The sequence below is a fragment of the Amia ocellicauda genome, chromosome 7 (genome assembly GCF_036373705.1).
Source record: "Amia ocellicauda isolate fAmiCal2 chromosome 7, fAmiCal2.hap1, whole genome shotgun sequence".
Classification (NCBI taxonomy): domain Eukaryota; kingdom Metazoa; phylum Chordata; class Actinopteri; order Amiiformes; family Amiidae; genus Amia; species Amia ocellicauda.
The window spans coordinates 39,581,206-39,593,727 of NC_089856.1; the positions used below are offsets into that span (position 1 = coordinate 39,581,206).

The 12,522-nt window shown below is 37.9% G+C and overlaps 1 protein-coding gene across 1 annotated transcript; it reads left to right on the plus strand.

Moving 5' to 3' along the window:
- The first annotated feature begins 291 nt into the window (after positions 1-291).
- On the plus strand, positions 292-9,888 carry LOC136753951 (succinate receptor 1-like). Its single transcript, XM_066710330.1, has 2 exons — positions 292-435; positions 8,947-9,888. The coding sequence occupies exons 1-2, from the start codon at positions 292-294 to the stop codon at positions 9,886-9,888; spliced, it is 1,086 nt and encodes a 361-aa protein (XP_066566427.1).
- The last annotated feature ends 2,634 nt before the right edge of the window (positions 9,889-12,522 follow it).

A 12,522-nucleotide genomic window follows, 5' to 3' on the forward strand; every position in this document is an offset into this window, starting at 1 on the left:
CTATGGTCAAACATTGTCAGTAGAATGGGCTGTACTGAAGAGCTCAGTGACTTTCAACGTGGCACCGTCATAGGATGTCACCTTTCCAACAAGTCAGTTCATCATATTTCTGTCCTGCTAGAGTTGCCCCGGTCAGAATGGGACTGCCGAGTGCTGAAGCGTGTAAAAACCATCTGTCCTCAGTTGCTACGATCACTACCAAGCTCCAAACTGCCTCTGGAAGCAATGTCAGCACGAGAACTTTAGTCAGAAGCTTCATGAAATGGTGCCGCACACAAGCCAAAGATCACAATGTGGAATGCCAAGCTTCAGCTGGAGTGGTGTAAAGCTCCATTGGACTCTGGAGCAGTGGAAACGTTCTCTGGAGTGATAGATGAATCTGGATTTGGTGGATGTCAGGAGAATGTTACCTACCCCAAATGCATAGTGCCAACTGTAAAATTTGGTGGAATAGGATTAATGGTCTGGGGCTGTTTTTCATGGTTTGGGCTAGACCCTTTATTCCCACTGACGGACCAGGGCCGGCCCGTGGCATAGGCAGAATAGGCAAATACTAGGGGTGCCAACATGAGTGAAGATTTTTTATATTTTATTTAACTTTTACTTATTTTTACAAACACTATTTTAATACCATTACTTCGAAATATTACAAAAAAAGCAAAAGCCCCCACAACAACATAAATACATATCTTATTAGGCCATATTTTCTGTGTTACCCGCATCCCCCCAACCTCCACTCTCATAGATTGACCTGATTGTAGGGGGGTGAGTTCAGTTATCTGAAGCAGTGATACATTAGCATCAGTAGCCACTTCAAAACATGTCAAAAAGACCAAAGCCCTCTGGTGCCCAGGGAAGAAAAACAAGAGGAGAAGAGGAGAAAAAATGGGATAAGGACAGAGGTGATGTGATGTGATGAATGAATAGTGTATCTAATTGCATAGTTTACCGTTGGAGCAGTGTTACTACTAGCCAGCTTACTTTAGACGATACTAGTAACGTTCGCTCATTTAATGTCAATGTCAATGTCAGTTACTTTTACCTTAAATTAATTAGGGAATGTTGGAAAGATTGTTCAGGTGTTTGGGGAATAACCTAACCTATAACATAATTTTGAGAAATACACTTTTACCTTTGAATGTGCTGCACGAACCATCTACTTATTTATAATTCGTTTTATGTCACTTGTTTGCTGCAAGAAAGGCAAGGCGAGTAAGGCTGTAGAACAATGCTGTATTATGCATATTGCACTAAGGTGTCATATAGTTGTTTCGTGAAATACTCTTATTTATATTGTATTTATAATTCATTGTATGTCACTTGTTTCTTTAATACTGTTTTTATTTTGTGGGGGGGGTTGTTTCTAAAATAAAGAAAATCTCAAAGACATAAAGCTATGCAGTTTCTGTGTGAGAGTATGAACACAGTGATCAGTGGTGGAATTGGCAGAAATGGTTTGTCGAGATCGGTGTGGAAGAATTTGACTGGCCTGCACAGAGCCCTGAACTCAACCCCATTGTACACGTTTGGGATGAATTGTAACGCCGACTGTGAGTCAGGCCTAATCGCCCAACATCGGTGCCTGACCTCACTAATGCTCTTGTGGCTAAATGGAAGCAAACCCCGCAGCAATGTTTCAACAAGAGTGGAAGCTGTTTTAGCAGCAAAGGGGGGACCAACTCCATATTAATGGCAATGATTTTGGAATGGATGTTCAATGAGCAGGTGTCCACATACATTTGGCCTAAAAATATTTTTAGGTGTGGTTGTTTGGATAAGCTCTCTGACATAATCTGGGGCCTTCCAGAAACAGGTGTATTTTATACAGTGACACTTTATTTGACACTATTCTGTGTGTCATAGCAAAGGGGGTAAATACTTACACAGTCAAGACTTCCGTTTTTATTTGCAGTTCATTAAAAATAAAGATAATATAATTTATTTCCAACATCTATTTTATGTAATACTTTGTGTACATCAGTGACAGAAAATCCCAATGAAATCTATTTTAGTTCCAGATTATAATACTACAATTGTTACATTGTGCTTTATATCATAACATTGTGTGTGTATGTAATTTCCTGCTCCTTTTAGACACCTAGTCTATGTGATGAATTAAATATAATTGTATAAAGACTGTTAAATATTATAAGTATATAAATTAAGTAAAATATTCCATAGCTAAATTACAAATTAAATTCGGAAGATAAAGATCCCTCAGCCATCAGAGTCTTGTAATTTCGGTTAATCATGTGAGGTGGAGATAAGACAGTGATGACATATTTTCTTAATATCTAATTTCAACTGAAAAGGGACATATCCAGCAACTGAGTATCAGTTAACATTGTATCACTAAGAAATCATTGCTGAATAATTTCATGAAAATAATTAAAGATGTGTTCTGGAGAGGCCTCCCCTCATTGTCTGTTTACTGCTACCTCTAACACCTAAAAGACTGTAACTGTCCAGCGCTAGGTTTGTTGTTATACCTGTTGTATTATGTACCGGGACAATGCACTGTTTAGGGTTTGTAATGGTCTTAGTGTGTGTAGCCCTCCTAATTAAACAAGCAAGTACAAGATAGTCTTTCAACATCCTACAGCATCTATCAAGATTAATAAATGGAGGTTCAGACACAGAAAAATGAGGTTGAAAATACATATTACAACAAATAAATAACAATAATCAAATACCGATCTTTATATTTATTCTGAGAGTGCAGTATTTGTTTAATTAGAATTCAAATCCACTTTACTGTCTCATTTCTCATGAATGTTGTTGTTATTGTTTTAATTTGTAAACGTCCTTAACAATAGCAGTGCCCCATGGTTCAGTTATGAAAACAGACAGTTTTATATTAAAACCCTGTTGAGAATGTAGCACTAATAAAAACTAGCAGGCTACCTCATCCTGGCTCAGACAAGTCGACTGATTGTACAGCAGCTTCACCTTAAAATCCAATTCATTCATTGTTTTAGAATAATTGTTCACCAAGAGAAGTTAAGTTGTGGTTGTTGTTATTCAGGGACAAAAAAACAACATGTTTCAAACAGGTGCCGTGCCAAGCCAGGATGTATATGTGCATTTGGATAATTAATCAGATCTCATAAAAGAGTCAAATTAACTCTTAAAGAGTCACATATCCAATTTGCATTAGGAAAATATTTGTATTTGTATTTATTTTACATATAGGTCACAATTCATCATAGTACAGCATTTTTTTAAACATATGTTAATATTTCCCAATTTTATTAATTCTATCCCCCAATGCACAATGCTCTAAAATGGAACACATAAAAAATCTATGCAACAGTTTCCTTCTAATCATAACCCCGAGACTCATTTTAAGTGGAAGTTTCTGAAGTAAATTACATGGATTTGCCCCAACTACAATGCACAACCGAAGATTGCATTCGTCACAAATGTACCAACATTTGCCAATCAGCACACAGCCTGCATCTTCCCTTCTTCATGATTGAAGAAAAGTGATCAATTCCATCAAATTGTACAGTGCTTACTGGCCTTAGAAGTACAGGCATTTTGATCACCTTTACTCAGGGTTCAACAGCCGTCCCCTTTTCAACTTTTGTGAATGGATCAGTGCCTAGGCAATGTCAACCGGAACACTTATTTTGTCAAACCTCCCATTCCCCAATGCTTTGATATTCATAATTGGATTTTTGATAATTATTCCCCAATAATTATATTGATTATATTGGAAATATTTATTTATAATTGTGGGGAGCTTCTTTAACAGAAACATCTTCACTGCTGCCAGAATCCCTACAACTATTCTCAACTGCAATTGCAAAAATAAAATCTGCCCGATACAGCATAAAGGTTGAAAACATACTCGCACACTGGAGTAAAAGCTCCCAAGTGTTTATTATACAATGTTTCAACCTGTATGATCTTCTTCATATGCCTGACATACAGGTCAAAATGTTGTATAATAAACACTTGGGATCATTTATTCCAGTGTGTGTGTATTTTTTAAACCTTTACATTTCTTATATTATACTCACAGGCTCGGGTCTGGTCTGCCTTCTCCCCTTCTGCTGGTGTCGGCAGACAAAGATGTTCGTCTCACTGGCTGCTGCTTCTGGGCTGCTCTAGCTGGTCTTTTAAACTCCTCATAGGGCAGGGAACACAGGTGGGGACGCCCAGTTGTTTGAATATGGGTGAATGCAGGTGAGAATGTAAACTCTGGTGATTCGCTCAAAAGAAAAGACATAGGGTAAGTGTACCTATTAAGCCCATGTACCCATTAAGCCCACCACTACCATTTTGACTTCAAATAAAAAGAAAAAGTATGATATGTTCTGCTGCTTAATATCTCCACCAATACATGCATTTGTCATTTCCATCCCAGTTTTTATTTTAAGCCAATCAGATTTATTTATGATATGGTTCATCAAGTGCTGTCACTTCCTAGTAGCCATGTTGAAAGTGAATAAATAACTTTGCTGTGCAGGGGACCCCAGAAAAAACCTTTTTTAACATGTTTTCATTTTCTTTTTGGGTAAAATCAAATTCGTAATGTACATATAAGAGATTAATGTTCTTAAATATGCATATTAAAACAGAGAACAGTAATATTAATAATAGTTTGCAAGTAAATCAAAACATTGGTTTAGAGAGTTCATGATAGTAACACGTCACAGTCAACATGCTAGGGACATATAGTTGTGTGCAACACCAATATAATACACCACAAGTATTGCTGGCTTGCATTTTCCAATTCATTTTGTGCTATATTAATCTTAAATTAACCTTGAATAGTAGTACATACCTATAGTTTTTGTCAAATTCACAGTTTTCCAAAGTGGGCTTAAAGGGTACTATACCACAAGAAACAGTGCTTCTGAGTAAAATGTAAATGAAAATTAGATGAAATCAAGATAAGTACAAGATATTACATTTATGGTGTAGTCTACAGTATTTATTTATAGCCCAAACAATTGGTTTCTAAATACATAATAGGTTTTATATTTTTACAAAATTATACTGTTGTTCCAATTAAGCCCAGTGTGCTCCTTTTAAGCCCACTTACATAGACGGTGTATGTAAAATGTATATTAACAGAGACATGAGCTCTAGGAGGATCCTCATTTTTGATGGCCATGGCCCTCACATCTCCCTGAGAATTGCTCAAATGGCCATTTGAAATGGTATGCAACTTGATTAATTAAAATTACTTTTTTGAATCAATTTTAACAGTTAACACTGTTAAAGATAATGGAAAGGTTTCTGTTTTGGAGTAAATGAGTAATGCTTGTATTTTGGAATTGTGCTCAGTCTGTACTGTCCGTAAAGCATAGAGACCAGATCACAGGGGTCGTGGGAAAATTCCACTTACTGCAGATTATGGATTTGGATTAGTATTGTAAAACGCAATTAAAAGGATTTCTGATTATATGTTTGAATTTACATTCTACAGTGTTCATAGTCACAGACATGGACGCTCAAGATGTATCATAACCAAGCGGACACGGAAAGGAAGCATTTCTCTGTTGCTACAGGGGGAGAAATCTAGTTTACTCCCTTTAAACATAATGCCCAATGAAGGCATATTAGGGTTAATAAGAATATAATTGGTGTATATAATTTATACTGTATATGTTGTGTAGTATATATAAGCTATTGCAAATAAATGTTTCTACTGGCAGACTTCTGGATTTGTGCATGTAATTTATGGATTACAACAAAGAAAATGAAAGTACTGCAAAGCTAAATTGGCCATGCTGCAATATAGGAAACCCCTGTTGAAAACAGAAACAATGGGAAATAACCCTTAACTACAGCTAAATGTTATCATCATATATGCCATCCATGTTATCTTTATTCTAAATCAGACAAATGAGACTGATAGTAAGTCAAATGAATAATAAAATGTAAGGTGGAATAAACCTATAGGATGCGCCCAATGACTACCAGGCCAGGTTTGCTGTGGTCCTGTACAGGATAAAGTTTTTTTTTTTTTTTTTTAATGGGTGGATAGAAAATCATATACATTCAAATACCATATTTTGCAGTCATATTTTTTTAATATTTCTTGGCAGATGCCCTTATCCAGGGCGACTTACAACATAAGTGCAATACAAAGTGTAAAAATACAGTTCAGGCATTAAACATTACAAATTCAAATTTACATTAAACAAAGCTATTCAAGATATAATACATTTTACAACTTCCAATTTACACAGTTAAGTATAGTAAGTGCAGACATACATCCTGGAAAGTAAAGCTAAGTGCCGTCAAGATGTAAGGTACATTCAAGGGTTACGGGAAAGAGAGCAACGAGGAAAATCAATCAATAATGCAAGAAGCATGTTAAAATGTTATGAAGTGCTATCTAACAGGGATTAAAAGGACTAATATTACAAGTACTGTCTGAAAATATGTGTCTTGAGTAAGAGCCGGAAGGAGGTCAAGGACTCTGTTGTTTTAACTTCAGTGAGAAGGTCGTTCCACCATATAGGGGCCAGGGATGAGAAGGAGTGACTCTGGAGGAAAGAGAGTGAAGAGGAGGCAGAGTTAGTCTTCTGGCACCGGAAGACCGCAGTGGTCTGGAGGGGATGTATGGGGAGACAAGGGTCTGAAGGTAACTTGGTGCAGTGTGGTCGAGACAGCGGTAGGTGAGGGTCAGTGTCTTGAACTGAATGCATGCCGGTATCGGGAGCCAGTGGAGGGAGCGGAGCAGTGGAGTAGCGTGTGAGAGGACGGGGGACTGTTGAAGAGCTTGCGGATGTCTGCAATCTTGGAGGAGAAGAAGGAGGCGAAATCATCAGCAGTGAGAGATGAGGGAGGAGGAGGGGTAGGGGGGGCAAGGAGGGAGGGGAAGGTGAAGAAGAGTTAGCGGGGGTTGTTGACAGTGGATTCAAAGAGTGATTGGAAGTAAGACTTCTTGGCTGAGGTGAGTAAGGAGGAGAATGTAGACAGTAGAGAGCGGTTTACTTCGAGGGCAGCTGGGAGTTTGGTCCTTTTCCACTTCTGTTCTGCGGCAGCTGTGGGTTGTGATAGAGGAGAGAGAGGGGGTGAAGAACCCAGTCTTGATGCACAGAGGATAACATGTATTTTTTTATATGCCAGGCCTGGAAGGCCCAACATGAAAGCTCTCCAACAGAGACTCTTAATGTTTACAAACATGACTGCAGCTTTAAAGGAAGATGATGTAGAATGTTGTGGCCATTCATCCAATCAAAAAAAAAAAGTTTGTAGGCTGCCCTTCCCGAGGGAGGAGGCCATCATGGAGGCAGATGTCTGGTCCTGTTACAGCATACAAACTGTACAATCTTGTGGTTTTCTTAATGAGTTTTCAATGAGGTAACATCTTAAGCTTTGAGAGGAGAAACAGGAAATCCACAAACGGACAAACCCATGTTTGATACATTCGTGGGCCATTTCTCTTATCATACAAAAATAGAAGTCAAAGTGGAAAGGAGAATGTCCAGAGGATATGCCCTAAACAACTGCCTGTTGCTAGCTTGATCAACTACTTAGCTCAGTCTGCATATTATTATCAATATAAAACATAATACAGTTTATATAAAACATTAATAACGGCTCTACAGTGGGGGACAGAGAAGAGGAGAGAAGGGGAGAGCAGGAGCCCTGTTCCTCCTCCCCACCTGGTAAGGCGAGTGGAGTGGGACAGGACAAAGAGAGAGGATAAGGCAGCAGGGGTGGTTGAGTTGTCCAGGGAGATCCATGTCTTGTTGAGAGCGAGGAAATCCAGGGAGTGGTGGGAGGCAAAGGCGGAGATGAAGTCAGCCTTGTTGGAAGCCCAATGGCAGTTCCATTGGCCTCCAGAGAGTGGAGTACAGGGGAGGGAGGAGAATGTGTAAAACATTCTCCTTTAATATTCACTAACTAGGCCAGACTACTTAACATACATTTCTGTCATCACTTCCTGCACTTTAATGCTAATTATAGCATAAGGCAGGTAGTTATGGCAGAAATAAATGTAAACAAAGGCAACACTATATATAACATCATCAGTGAAAAGCTATACATAATTTATAATGCATCTATGAAGTATTTATTACATATTCATAAATCATCAATAAGTACAACATTGGTACCAAATGAATGTCTCATACAAAATAGCTTAGCCATGCCACGCAAGCACCTGCACCTTTCTACAGGATAAAGCAAGTCTTATCCAATCTGTGGCATCCAATTGGATTTTATGGTTACCATTACTTCCATTCTGTCACTGACAACAGAACTGTAATTATATCATAATAATGTCATTAATGTCCAGGCAATTTGCATATTGGTGAGCATTAGCTTGTGCATTTATATTAATGACACATGTAGAAATCCCCTTGTCTAATTTGAATATAATGTAAATTTAAGAATGCTCAGACATACCCTAAAATAGACATAGACAAACTGTCCCTTGATGTGTAAAATGCAATAACATTGCGCTATGATGCTCACAGCGTGTGTTTGTGTGTCAGGATGAGGAACTTCCTGGATCTGCTATCACTCCCTGTTAACAGTGAATAAAACAGGAGCCAGAAAGTCATCAGCACAATGGTGAGGTAAATCTTACATAAAGCTATTAGTTAGAACTCAGTTAAAAGTTAATTGTATTGGAGAAGAAATGGCTGTAATGACCTACTATGAGGTCCATTACAATTTGATTTTGTTTAAATTTCAATTTAAAGGGAATATTATCATTTAACTAATGAGATGGTGTAAATTATTATGTACAAATGGTGTATATATGTATAATCCAGAGTAGATGTTTGAATATCATGTGCAGTGAGCTTTTAGTATTGACACCATAGAGGAGTTTCTAGAACTACAATAATATACAATATTGAACATTCGTGAAATATTTTGTGGAATCAATCAATTGATCTGTAGATGCACATCTGTTCTGAAATCCTTGTGTGTAAATATAAGCTTGATTGTAACAAATTTACTCATTAACAGGAGAGCAATATCTCAGGTGGTTTGCTGTTGGATACAATTTTGGAGAAATACTACCTTTCAACGATGTACGCACTGGAGTTTTGTTTCGGGGTTCTGGGCAGTGTGGTCGTTATATTTGGTTGTCTCTTCTGCATCAAGGAGTGGAAAAGTGTCAACATCTACCTTTTCAACCTGTCTCTCTCGGATTTAATTTTCCTGTGCTCACTGCCACAGATGGTGAGAAGTTGTGCCTCCAACAAGATGGCATATGTTTCCTATCATTACTGCATGTTCAACACATATATCCTGCATGTAAACCTGTACTCTGGCATTCTCTTTCTCACCTGCATCAGCATTGACAGATACCTGATTTTAAAATATCCCTTCAGGACACATATTTTATTACAGAGAAGAACAGCTGTTTGCACTTCAGTTCTAATCTGGATAGTGGTCAAACTGCAGATAATACCCCTGCTAACCTTTCAAAGTCCTAACACCAATGGGGAAAATGCAAGATACTGCCGGGACTTTGGGTCTTTGGGAAAAAGCCCAAAGGATGTTTTAATCTACAGTTGTTGTCTCACAGTGACTATGTTTATTTTGCCTATGGTCATCCTGTGCTACTTCTATTTTCAGATTGTCCGTTTCTTAAAAAATAGGAACGACGTTTTTGAGAACTCTTCCTTTCGGCGATCCCAGAAACTGGTCATCCTTGCAGCCACTATGTTTCTTGTGTTGTACACTCCGTACCACATCATGAGAAACATCCGCATCGCTTCGCGGATGTCAGTCTTCTCTGAAAGCACAATGGTGTACATACACAGTGTGTACATAATAACAAGACCGGTCATGGTCTCTCACAGTGTGTTTAACCCTGTCTTCTATTTCCTTGTGGGGGAACAGTTTAGAGAAGAACTGCAGAGCAAGCTGAAATCCATCTTCCGCAAAACCAATCCAAATTAAAATCAAAACGGTGTTGGATGCCAGCTATCTTTAGATCTTTAAATGGATAGAGATTAGATTGAGCAAAAGACTGAGCTTGGTGTTTTTAATTTTGACAGATTTTGTTTCTGTTTTTTTTATTTTACCAAACTTCTAATTACTATATACAAATTATATATTATACATATCTATAAATATAATATATATTAATACATCCAAAGTCAGGCAATATGAGCTATGTTGTTGATTTATTTATATATGTATCCATCCATTTTCCAAACAGCTTATCCTGGTGAGGGTCGCGGGGAAGTTGGAGCAGATCCCGGCAGGCATAGGGTGCAAGGCAGGAATACACCCAGGACGGGACACCAGTCCATCGCTGCACTTTAAAAAAATAAATGTCATTATTAGGCTACATAGGCCTACAGGTGAAACGTACAAGCCTGGCCAATAAATAGTGTGTGTAGAGCACACATACACATTACACTGATATGCAGATAAATGTATGTACAGAGAGGGGTCGTAGAGGGAATAATTGGCAGTATACCATCAAATATAGGTCTACAAATTATGGAAAATTCCCTGTGGTTTTCCTTTGAATCTCTTTCTTGCAGACCTTACATGCGATCTGCGGATTTAGACCTTGTTCAAAACAACTTACAGATCAAACAGGAGTAGTACTGGCCATGGCATAAAGCAATCAACTGGGTCTCTCCAACTAGTTATACCACAAAGTTAATGAATTTAATCAGATTGACGATTTATTATGAGAGTAATAAGCAAACTTATCTAAATTACAATAACGAAATTGTATTATTGCACTTTTGTAATGCTTGTGTAAACTGTTAGTCATCCTGGATAAGGGTCTTCTGCAGAATGTGTCATCACACAAGACTTTGTTTTGGTTTGTTAGTTTTTCCATCATGAATGCATCTGCAAATATTCCTATTGTTTAATATGTTTATATTCAAACATGTCTTTAAAACTCAAGGATCAATTTAGTAAACATGGTCTATGCACTTTATTGGCTATTATAAATATAGCTTGACTACTGCAGAAAAATTAAACATGAAGCACCCTTGGGTAATTTTCCCAGAAACTGACTCAGACCTCTTCAAATTGTTTCATCCATTCCAGACTCTTTGTTGTAGTCTTATACAAACAATTAAAGTGGCTTTCTTGCTCAAGGATACTAAGCCATGGCGAATTTCGTTTGGGACTTGAATAACACATTTATCAAGTTATTTATTTATTTATTTTGCAATCTCTTAATACATGGTCATGAATATCTACAATGGAAAGCCCTGAGTTGTAGTCATCTGGTAAGCATCATTTGACATTGGTTTCAAAGAAATCAGGATGTCATTTAGCAAGTTCCTTAATCTGTACTACACACAACACTGTAGCCTTTTTCCTTCTTCTTCTTCTCCTCCTTCTTCTTGCCTTCAGATAAATTGTGATATCACTCCACCAAGGCTTTCACCATATCCCCACAACAGTTTTATCTGTTCGAGACCTAGTGACAAGAACTGTTATGTCTGTGTTTCTGTGTGGGACGTTTTCAGAAGAGTGTTTCCAAGTGTTATATCTCGGTGTTCAGCATACTCTGTGATAGCTCAGGGTTACACAACCCAGCCAAGTCTGCGTACAATTGGCTGCAGTTAATGATTTAGGAAACTGTGCAGGGGTATGATATGCAAAATGTTTTCAATCTTTGCAGATCCAGTGAGAAGAGAATTATAAGATAGAAAATAAAGCCCCACTATGCCATTATATAGCCAAACTCATTGTGATCGCAGTTACCTTCCACAGCTTATAAAGGGGCTTCACACATTCAGCACACTGAAGACCTAATCCAATTCCCAGTCTTACATGGTAAGGAATCCATACTTTATTAAGTGTTGTTTTTGCTTGAGAGATTACTAGTTTCTGGTTAGCTGTGGTTTATTGATTCCTTACATTTTTTGTAGGTTTTAACTAGGTAAGTAGATACATTTTAATTATTACCCTTTTACTGATTAGGGAATAAATGACCAATGGAAACAGACCATTTAACATTCAATTGTGGCTGTCATAGGCTGGGAGTTTCAAAATAGAAAATATAGGATGTAAAGGCATCCAGTGTGGTATTGATACCGGACAGGAGACAGACAAGCTGAAAACAGGACTGTACGGTTAAACTGCACGAATTGTCACCTTAGATCCAATGCCAGTAACTTGCAGAACCCAGTCTGAGTCATGGAGTTAGCAACAACGAGAGGTGTGTTGGGGTTTCATCAGCAGTCAAAACCTGATTCAACAGTGCAGTCTTCTATGTCAAAAATTGCAGATACAGTCAGGAGTAAGCACTGTGCTGAAACATGATGATTTGCCGAGGTAATATGTCACTCCTGCCACAAGAGTGAGCACACTGCATGAAAATGAAACAACAAGGGATTGAAAAAATCTGTAAGATCAAGATTTAGAGAGAAAAGTGATGTGAGTAACTTTGAAGAGGTTATTCCACTGTATCACATGAAGGGGAAGAAAGTTCATCCATACAGAGTCCTGATACAGTTGGACCTTTTGCAGAAATTGAAGTGTTCTTGACTGCTACAAGAAAAAAGAGATTGATAAACCTCCAAACCTTCAATCAGTTCTGGGCAAATACACTGA

Coding starts and splice junctions, on each gene's coding strand:
- LOC136753951 (XM_066710330.1), top strand. CDS start 292: ATGTGGAATGCCAAGCTTCAGCTGGAGTGGTGTAAAGCTCCATTGGAC. Junction 436..8,946: donor CCAAATGCATAGTGCCAACT/GTAAAATTTGGT, acceptor ACTCATTAACAG/GAGAGCAATATCTCAGGTGG.